The sequence below is a fragment of the Protomyctophum parallelum genome (genome assembly GCF_964188405.1).
Source record: "Protomyctophum parallelum genome assembly, chromosome: 15".
Classification (NCBI taxonomy): Eukaryota; Metazoa; Chordata; class Actinopteri; order Myctophiformes; family Myctophidae; genus Protomyctophum; species Protomyctophum parallelum.
The window spans coordinates 34,161,856-34,172,402 of NC_139710.1; the positions used below are offsets into that span (position 1 = coordinate 34,161,856).

The following is a 10,547-nucleotide window of genomic DNA, read 5'->3' on the forward strand; positions in this document are numbered from 1 at the left end:
ACTTGCCTAGTCTTATTTCTAAAGGTCAACATTTCTTATTTTAAAAATGTTCCCCAAGGTCAAGAACACTCATGTCTTATAATTTGTTATTTGCACAACAAACTCAAGACTTTAGCTGTTTAACATTTAGATGTGTTTTCTTATAGGTACACTTACATTTTGTACATTTTTGAAGTAAAACAAGTATTCTGTTCTGTTCTCACACTTTGTAATTGTGTGCCCTTCATTCAATAAAGAGTATTGAATTGACATCATTATTTCGCTTCATTGAAAACATCACCCCCGTAGTAAAACATTGGAACGTGTGTTAGGGTTAGGTACAGAGATCACTGATGTCCCTCTTTGCCTGGGCCAGTCCCTCATTTCCAAGACTTTTCAGGCGTCCCACAAATTGAGACCCTGTCCCACATTGTGACTGTTGACAGTCCAAATGCCCTAATAGTTGGCCTTCTGTCTCTCTCATTGTCTCTTCCCGCAAGATGTGTTTTTAAGCCTGTTAAAATGTGGGACACCAGAGGAGTTTATAAATGATAGCCAATAGGCTTATGGTTGAATATGACATCAAGGCATTTAATAGCAACTCAAGTAGTAAGTTGCTTACCCGGTACTCCAGTATTGCTTGTGTGGGACAAGTGGGATTGGGGGGGACGGGGTCCCCCCATCCCACTTGTCCCACACAAGCAAGGGACTTCTATCCCTCAAATGGATCTGGTCACCCTTGCTATCATAAAATAGCGGTACAGTATATGTTGCATAATCCATGTTGAATGGTCATCTCGAAGCGTCTTTCCTTCAGCTGATACATACACGCTGCTGGTCAGGTTTGATGTTGAATAAACGTGCAGGAAACACTGATATGACAAAACCACGCCTGAACTCAAAAGTTGACACATAAATAAAATAAGAATGATGTCACAAGGATTTATTTTAGGAAAGTGTGTGTGTGTGTGTGTGTGTGTGTGAGGAGGACACTCCAAATATATAGACCGTTGTGCATTATTACATTTTGGTTCCCCTTGCATTTATCATTTGCAATCTTTTGACAGCAACATTCTATTGTCACCATGAGTTGTCAACCCAAAGGATTTCTAAAGCAGAATGGTAAATGTATTTTTTTTTTTAATATATGACCAGATTAAATATACGAATAAGATTATTCAAACTGACTGCAGTTTGAATTGATTACAGTATGCAATATTTCATGTACAGACTAGTAATGTGATAAGAGTCGCCTTCCATAACAGACTTTGATACTCAACCACATCTCACTCAGTGTTTTTGGCGGCACGTTTAGATTTTTAGTCATAGTCTCTTGAATAGCTTTAATTTAGTTTTAGTCACATTTTAGTCACCTGGAATGTTTTAGTGTTTAGTCTAGTTTTAGTCGACTAAATATCCTAAGGTTTTAGTCGACTAAATCTACAGTTCATTTAGTCGACTAACATGTATTTTGGCGGGCCTTGATGCCGTCGTAATGACTGATTTTACACTTGCTGAAAATAGACGATCTACAAGCTCACAAGCTTGTAGATCAGCTATTTTCAGCATGCAACAAAGTGTAAAATTACTTATACTGTATCTCTCGTCCACTAGTGCCTTCTTGACATTTTTATCTAGTTTTTATTTGTTGACGAAAATGTCACTATAATATTTTAGTCATGGTAGCTTAGTTTTCATTTAATTTACATGTAGTTTTCGTCAGTGAAAAATGGTAGTCGACAAAAAAAATGGCATAGTTTTAGTCTACGAAAACAACACTGAATTCATCTCACTTCAACAAAGTGACCAACATTACTGTATCTCTTTTCCCTCCAGTTGTTCGTTCCACTGTTGATTCTCCTGCTCATCGAGGTCAGACCACTAGAGGCCAGTGTTCCTGTCTCTGCTGAACAAACAGCCTGACTGTAAAGGTACTCTGGAGTCTGGACCGAGCTAAGGAGCTTTCCAAGCTAGTGAGAGAAGAACCAAAGTAGGCATTAGAAGCGTACAGTATGTAAGTATACCAGTCAGTGATTGCCTGGGAACAAACTCCCACTGTAATCAATCATGATATTGCTTTGGATTTAAATGTTTTTTTAAGCATTATACATTTTCTAAATAAATGATATGTATTTGTATATACTCTTTGTCTTATTCTTCATGCAATAGAGATTCAACATGTTCTAGCCTTTACTTTTGTTTTGGCCTAATGTGGAATGCATCCATATAGCTTTAAAGGACCTATAACGTAAAATTCAACTTTTTCAATTTATTTTGTGTTTTTGGGGCTCCCATAATTATGTGTTTTCTCTCCCCACAAATAACCAATTTTGAACAATCAGGCTATATCATATCAATGGAAATTTCTCTCAGGAACAGCTCAACTGATTTTGTCCTCATCGTGATGTCATCAATGTCACCCTACTTTGTATAATTCCTCCTCTTCTTCAGTCTGCAGTTCCAAATTTGCATTTCCACTTTGTTTTCAAAGTCCAGAAAGAAATGACAAGGACTGGTTATATCAGAGTGGTGAGTGGCTCAAACCATTAGAAATAACTTTGAGGGACATAGACAATAGCCTATATGATATTAAATATTAAAAGCAGTTTTAAAATGCATGTGGTTTGCGCTTTAAACACAGTGCTTTATTCTTGCTCGCCATGTTAACCGCTGTAGCCTACTGACATGAACCATGGCTTTGCTGATTTAATAGTTTATTTAGTGACAAGCTGCTCTATCGATCTCCAGTGACCGTAATTAATCAACTTGCCAAAGAGGCAAAAACAAATGAGGAGTTCTAATATACTTCCTAATTACAAACGCACAGTTTTGTTTTCTGTGCCTTCAGAATGATTAATTGTTCTGCTCTGGCCCATCTCTCCCCTGTGATTGGATTACTTTGCCCGAGGTGTGAAACGCTGATAAGAATCATCTTCGGGGAGCCAACCGGTTCGGACTCCAATCACCATAGTCCATATTGCAATTTGCGGACAGATGGACGGTGCACCGCAAGCGAGATAAGGCTGTCGATCTCTGTCACGTCAATGCAAAGGGAAACAACTGCCCTGCAACCAAGACGGATGTGTGTGTGTGTGTGTGTGTGTGTGTGTGTGTGTGTGTGTGTGTGTGTGTGTGTGTGTGTGTGTGTGTGTGTGTGGGCCGTCTTCATTAAATTAAGTTTTCATTTCATATTCAGTGATAAAAAGGTTTCATGATCCTATCAGGAGTTCCCAAACATGTTCAGCTCAAAATAGAAAAACACTTAACTTCCAACTTATCTTCATTATAATTGGTCCTCCTCACTAATGTTCATGATAAAATAAAGAATCTACTCCGTCTGTGTCTCATATGAGGGCTGTCGGCAGTTTGAGTAACACCATTTCTTTTTTTTAAAGAAGATTTAATAATATATTTAGATTTGTATTATCGTGAGAATGATGGCTCTCCATTTTTGCATTGCAACTTTTCAGGAATAGAAAACCTGCAGTTTCTATTTTAGCTTAGATTCCCCATTGATGATGTCACTGGTGGACGGGTTTCGGAACTGCCAACATCCCTCCGATGAGAGCTGACACAGACTGAGTAGAACTTTTCTTTTTGCTATTTTATCATGATTATTAGTGAGGACAAATTATATGATAGGTTGAAAAGTGGTCCTTTAAGAAGATAATAAAGAAATCACAAAAAATCCAGACTCGCAACCTATAACGTGACCCTATTGTTTAATAGCTTTGTACATCATTGACTTGATTTGCAATGTTGTCTTTTGACTCATTTTAGCATTAGGCCTACTGCCACTGATTTCATCATCTGATTTTTCTCCGTTCTCTGGTTAAGAAGGTGAGTGCATGGATGCTGCTGCTGCCTGGTATAGAGGGTATATGCGCATGCATAAATCGAGTAACGGGTCCATTTGGTTCCATTTGTACACTCTCTGAGTTAAATTAACAGTGGTTTTACGATATAAATTGGGGGTACCAGAGATATAAATGCCATTAAATTGGGGGTCCGTAGCATAATGCTTGTGAAACTGGGGGTCCTTGAAATTAATGTGTTTCGGAATCACTGCTGGAGCCGTAAAAATCCTCACTTATCGGGGTCACTGGCCAAATGAAACAAAAACACATCTGTTAAATTTACTGGGAAGTTGTGTTGCTCCTCAACATTGTCCGAATTGTTAGGTAATACTGTAATGCAGTACATAACATAAATAAATGTAATCAGTTTTGCAAAACAAAGGCCTTTGCATCTTGTTGGAATTTAGTTTAATTAAAGCAAATTGTAGATTTATTTTACATTTCTATTAGATACAATACTGTCTTGAAAACAATTTCAAAAGCATAAAAATACGAGCCAATTCATTTCACAGTTATTTTTTATTAAATAGCTATTCCATATGCATGCGCTACACACATAACATTATTATACATTCTTTTGCAGTTTAAAAATTACCCAATGATACATAAAACATTATTGCCTCATGTCAGGGGTTATTAAAACGAAGCCTTAATACATGATAGTATGGTATGAAGATGATTCCATTGGATGAGCTGCCTGCTAATGTACAGTAGACCTGATGATCATCACGGATGAAGTTATGAAGCCTTTCTATGCACTTATGAAGTGTAATATAACAAAGTAACATACAGCATGTGGTGTCCATTCTGAGGTTGCTATTATTGGTGGCATGGTTAATATCCAGCCTTAAATGATGTCACTGCAATTCAAGATTGTCCAAAATAGCAATTCAGGCAGAGATGGAGAGGGCTTTTTTTTTACCCCGCAGGCACCGTTAGTGGTCCCCACATGGTCCCTCTGTAGGACCATTAGTGGTCCCCACATGGGCTCTCTGTAGGACCATTAGTGGTCCCCACATGGTCCCTCTGTAGGACCAACTGTTGTTCTTGTAATTCCTTAGTATGACAGGATGGCAGACATTCATACAGGGAGGAGTTCTGGAGGGCTTTCTCCATAGCAGTACTTGGCCTGAGGGTTTCGATAGGTGTTTTCATGTTGCACACTCTGGGAGGAGAAATAAAGGACGGGAATACGTTAGTGATGGGAGATTAAATCGGCAAACACATCGGTATCGGACAATTTTAGATTAAACTGACTATTGACCCTCTAGTTATTTTGCCAGACACCTGGAGCAACACCTACCTGTGAGGAGGTCCTGCACTTGGCCAGGCACAGTTCAAAGTGGTCCTCCACAGAGAGGACACCTGGAGCAACACCTACCTGTGAGGAGGTCCTGCACTTGGCCAGGCACAGTTCAAAGTGGTCCTCCACGGCGGTGAAGAGGTTCTGGAAGCCCTCGGCAGCACGGTTCAGGAAACGCTCCAGCAGAGGTTGCTGCAGGAAGAGGAACAGCGATAAGAACGAGGCTTCTAAGAGTGAAACTAAGGCACAGAACCTCGACTGTTTCTGCTTACATGCTAAAAGGTCCACTAGTGTGATGCTTTTAGGTGAAAGTGTTGTTGTCCATCAAGATTAGAATTTTAGTCAAATCTCATCTTCCATGGTAAAAGATAACTTGAGCACACACAGTTGCAATGTCTCAAGAAACTGTGCAAATATGCATCTGGGCACACGTTAAATAAATGGTAAATGTTGCATTTATATAGCGCCTTTATCCAAGGCGCTTTACATAGATTGTGCATTACATTCACCCATTCATACACCGATTGCGGCGGAAGCCATGCAAGGTACCAACCAGCACATCGGGAGCAATTGGGGGTTCAGTGTCTTGCCCAAGGACACTTCGACATGTAGACAGGAGGAGCCGGGATTCGAACCGCCGACCCATGGATCATTGGACGACCTGCTCTACCTCTTGAGCCACAGTTAAAATCTTGAGTGTTGATTTCACTCCAAGAGTGTACACATGGAACCAAACTGACCCCAGGGTTAACTTTTGTTCCATTTGTACACTCTTTGAGTTAAACAAACACTCAGGACTTTATAGATGCAGTTGACGGGAGCTGCATTTGTAGACTACATATACCTTGTCAGGTTGGAGGCAGCAAGACACACAGTACTCGTAGATGTTGCAGCAGCCATTGGCCAGACAGCTTTTACAGATGTACTGCCTGGAGCTGGGAGCGTTCACGTTACAGCAGCCGTTCACCAGCAAGTCCTTCCTCTCGCAGACATAACCTGTGAATCGTTGACAATGACCCAGATTACAGAAGTGCCTTTAGACTTATACAGGTATCTACGCTATCAGGTACCGTCGCCCATAATCCATCTCGCCCTCTTTTTTTCCCCACCAACCTCACGCCGACCGTTCTTGTATTCTTTATTTTGTTTTACTGAGGTTAGAAATAAGTTTAGGGTTAGGCATAGTTTTATTGGGGTTAAGTTTAGGAATAGGGTTAGGCATAGTTTTACTGAGGTTAGGAATAAGGTTACGTTAAACCGTTTAATCATAATTTACTTAGGTTACTTTAAGGAATACCAGACTGAGCGGTTCTGCCGGTTGTACGCCTGGGGGGGCGAGTTGGTAAATGGGCGACTCGTTTGGCAGTCATATCTACGCAGTGATGGCCATGGCCAGGCTAACGCATATCTGTGTGGTACTAGGGCCGGTAGAGCACTGACACAATGGGCTGTATTTTGCGTGTCTTAAGTACTAGGTCTTATTACCTAACTTGAGTAAACTAAAGACCTGGAGGCGTGATCAATGCTCTTTGGCCACTCAGAATAGCCAAATGGCATTGATCACGCCTCCAGGTATTTAGTTTACTCAAGTTAGGTAATAAGACCTGGTACTTAAGACACGCAAAATACAGCCCACTGTGTATGGTAGGACCGGGGTTAGGGTTAGGGCCGGTAGAGCCCTAACCCTTTTCGGGGCCCTTGTTTACCTTACGTTTTTTGTATTCAGGGAGAAAAGGTAAACAAGGTGGTAGTAGGTGGACTTCATCCCTCTCTCTCAGTGCTCACCGAGTTCATCTGTGAGCAGCGTCTTGCCCTGGATGGAGTTCCTGCACTGAGTGATCTGCCGGCTGCTGTTGCCCAGGTTGAAGCGCACCTTCCACGGGATGCGATGGTCCGGATCCCTCACCTCCAGGAGGTTCCGGTCCCGTATGGTTCGCTCCTCCTGCAACCACACGTAACAACGACAGCAGCCAGTTATTTGATCCGCCATCGCTCTGGTTTACAGCTCGGCGGGAGGTTTACCCCAGCGCGGCTATAGGGTTGGGATTCTTTAGTACTTTAAAACGATTCCGGTTCCCATTTTGACCCGAGATCAGATTAAAAAAATGTCTTCTACATCCTGACAGTTTTCTGGAAAAGCTATGTTTCTATGTCAGTCGTTGAGCTTGTAGATCTGCTATTTTTCAATAGCTAAAGCATAACACAATGCTAACACCAAAAGGGGTTCCCGCCACCAAAATGGGTTAACGATTCACTCTGAATAATAGTCCGATTCATGAATGGTTCCCTTTAACGATTCCTATAGGGGGTTCCAAATGGACCCTTACCTCTAACTACGAGTGTAACAACGGAACCAAAACGGACCTATATTTTACGGGTCCATTTGGTTCCAGCATTACACTCTCAGAGTCACGGTGGGCCTTGAAATTAAAGCGTTTGAATGAGAACCACCGGTATTGTAACTGTACAGCAGACGTGAAGTCCACATACAGTACCAGCTCTGACAGCATCCGGAAACAGTCCCAAATGAGACGGAACCGATTCCGATCCGGTTCCAGTCCAGATCCCAACCCAGCAGCCGGGGGCGACATTATTATTATTAGTTTCAATACCTGTTTGAGCGTGCTGGTGAGGAAGTAGATGAGGGAGAGTCCAAAGACTACACCTAGGACCCAGCGCTTTCTCAGCAATCGGCGTAGAACCATCATGGCATGGTTTTCTTGGGGAGATGCCGATATGTGAGCTCCCAGTTCTATAACCCTCTCTGTAGGTCTGAGCTCTGGGATGCAGTGGTGGAATACAGTCTGACAACACCTTATTAAAAAAAAACTAAGTCTCAACCCCTCGGACGAGCCCTAGCAAGCAGAGGCGTATGTATAGTAGCTGTCTTTATTAAAACTCTGAGACGCAGTGGCTGCAACTGGCAAATGCATTTCTGTCCAACTATACTTCAGCTAACCCATTTTGGCACGCTTATACTAACAGCTACGGCTAAAGCAGATCATGCCTGTCACTGTGAGACGCAGTGATGTGTGGCTATCAGACATGAAATCACAATATGACTCTTCATGGACATGCACAGACAGACAGACAGACACAGCACGGATGATGATGATGGCCTGGGGTTGATATACAAGCAAAGCTAAATGCGGTGTTATCAACCTAAAAAGGCTGCTTTGTTAGCCCACTATAGCTAGCTGGCCTGTCACCGATGGTCGTCTCATGTAGGTAGGTAGACGTCCATTGGAAACTTGTTTTTTTTTAATCAAACGCTCTCTTCTGACTCTACTCTACTCTAAGTGCAATAATAACGTATATAATAGTCTTATATAGTCGTATATTTAGTCCTGGCTGCTGGAGCTGTTGTGACTGACATCCACCATCAAAACAGACTGCAAACACGGATGTGTTGTGATGGAAGGAGGCTCGCTGATTGGTCTGGTATGGTGACGTCAAGCAGGAAGGAGCTCTAATAATAATAATAATAATACAACTTTATTTGTATAGCACCTTTCATGACATGAAATGCAGCTCAAAGTGCTTTACAGAACAATGGAGAATAAAAGAAAAGCAAGGCAACGACATTAAAAAACAAGCAGTAATGCAATACAGTGAGGACATGAATAACAAAAAATTAAAAATAAAAGATCAATTAGCCGGCTGAGGGAGTGATCATTGACACTGGGTGAAAACAATGGGTTACCAAATGCGTGGGATAACATTCATAAAGAAAAAATATAGTACCTCTTTGAGTGAGGGAAGTTCCTTTCTGAAGACATGTATCTAATGCCCATTTGAGCAGAGATTCGGTGGTAGCCTAGGCCTACGCATTCTTCAGATGCTGCTGGTAGTCCAAACTGATGTCCTTCTCGAAATCAACCCGGTCCCGACGGATGGGAAAATCCAGAACAAAGAGGAAAGAAATATAACAGTCTGCATGGAAAGAGACATGTAGTATGTACTATGTAGTAATACATGTATTTGGTGACATGATTTCACTGGTTGTATACCTTTGGCCATTTGTCGACAGCTGTGCGAAGCAGTCTTCGAAACGCTCTGGCGGCCTCTTCAATCGTTCTGCTGGATGTTAAATTGTTACTGGGTGCAAGAAGACCGACTAAATCGGGTGAGTATAGGGAAGGGCTGAAGCGCAAATCTCTTCTCTTATAATTATGGTCCGCGTCTCCACCTGGCGTTGACATGTCATGAATGGGTTAGTTGATGGGTTCGTGGACATGCCAGCCGGCCGGCTGGCATGTCCACGAACCCATCAACTAAAGCTCTGATCAGGTGTGAATCGCCTATGATCAAAACAAACTGCGCAAAGAAACAAAGACAGTCAAAATCCATTCAATAACATTCTCAATGTACAGAATGAATTGCGTAAATGGCAAATTGTGGCTAGTTTCCACCCTGCCATTATGGACAAGCCTTGATGACAAGCCCTGTCATAAATAACATGTCCAAAATAGTACTAAAAAAAAGGATAGTTACTGTCCACCACTATGAGACGTACCTCTTTGTCCTGGATGATTGTCCACTGACGGAATCACTGTCCTGTGAACCTTGTTCTTGCAAACCTTGGAGGATGGCCATTTAAGCGCTCTAGTGACGCTTGCCAAAAACGTCCATGTTACACGCCATATGTCGCAAGTAACTAAAAAAAAGTCGGTTCTATATGTGACCTCAATTTATATTGTTTTTGCCGTACAAAATATATATATATTCATTCGTAATTCAATGTTCAATGTAATTGCACGTACAGCAACTCTAAAGTAACATGTTTAAATCCTATTTTAAAACAAATGTTTTATAATTAGTTTTTAGAAGTGTATAAATTATTTGTATGTTATGATGAATTGAACATAGTGGACCCTTAGAGTATATATGCTTTATGGTGTCTCCACAGTTAACAGTGTATTGAATTGCGCTTGAAATAATTAAATGTACTGTAATTCTCCAATATGTTAAATACTTCAATCAATCAATCAAATTCAAAATATAGAAAATCTATAGGTCTATAGCTCTGGTCCATAGCTCTATTAAATGACATTAGAGCTATAGATGATCTATTCTACAAGCTACAGCCCATACAGAGCTTGTATACCTGGCTTTTTATTATTTTTATTTTGTAATTTAACATTGGTTTCCCTGACAACCAACAAGCCAATCAATAACGCCCAGTCCCCCTGGGCTATGGGATCTCTACTCGACTCGCCCATCATTTTCCCCAGTTCCCACTTCCCAGCATCCATCCATCCGCAGAATCTCTCTGGAACAACTAACCCGCCTATCTAACCATATAATGACATATGCAGGAGGCTATAGTGATTGATTGAGGTAACATTTCTGTTATATGTATAGGTTACAAGCTGTATTAATAATGCATTAAAAACAGGGGCAACCGA

General features: G+C 41.3%; 1 protein-coding gene across 2 annotated transcripts; it reads right to left on the bottom strand.

Annotated features, from left to right (window-relative positions):
• Positions 1-4,349: 4,349 nt before the first annotated feature.
• On the bottom strand, positions 4,350-8,524 carry spring1 (SREBF pathway regulator in golgi 1). Of its 2 annotated transcripts, XM_083784081.1 has the most exons (7): positions 8,302-8,524; positions 7,752-7,953; positions 6,925-7,081; positions 5,984-6,135; positions 5,218-5,331; positions 4,872-5,001; positions 4,350-4,792 (listed from the first exon to the last, which is right to left on the bottom strand). In XM_083784081.1, exons 2-6 carry the CDS (start codon positions 7,845-7,847, stop codon positions 4,918-4,920), a joined length of 603 nt encoding a protein of 200 aa, XP_083640207.1. In that variant the 5' UTR covers positions 7,848-7,953; positions 8,302-8,524; the 3' UTR covers positions 4,350-4,792; positions 4,872-4,917. The 2 variants fall into 2 exon arrangements, with proteins under 2 accessions (XP_083640207.1, XP_083640206.1); XM_083784080.1 differs by having other exon boundaries at positions 7,752-8,524.
• Between the last annotated feature and the right edge of the window lie 2,023 nt (positions 8,525-10,547).

Coding starts and splice junctions, on each gene's coding strand:
- spring1 (XM_083784081.1), bottom strand. CDS start 7,847: ATGATGGTTCTACGCCGATTGCTGAGAAAGCGCTGGGTCCTAGGTGTA. Junction 5,332..5,983: donor GCTGCCTCCAACCTGACAAG/GTATATGTAGTC, acceptor CTCTTCCTGCAG/CAACCTCTGCTGGAGCGTTT. Junction 5,002..5,217: donor AGTGCAGGACCTCCTCACAG/GTAGGTGTTGCT, acceptor TTCTCCTCCCAG/AGTGTGCAACATGAAAACAC.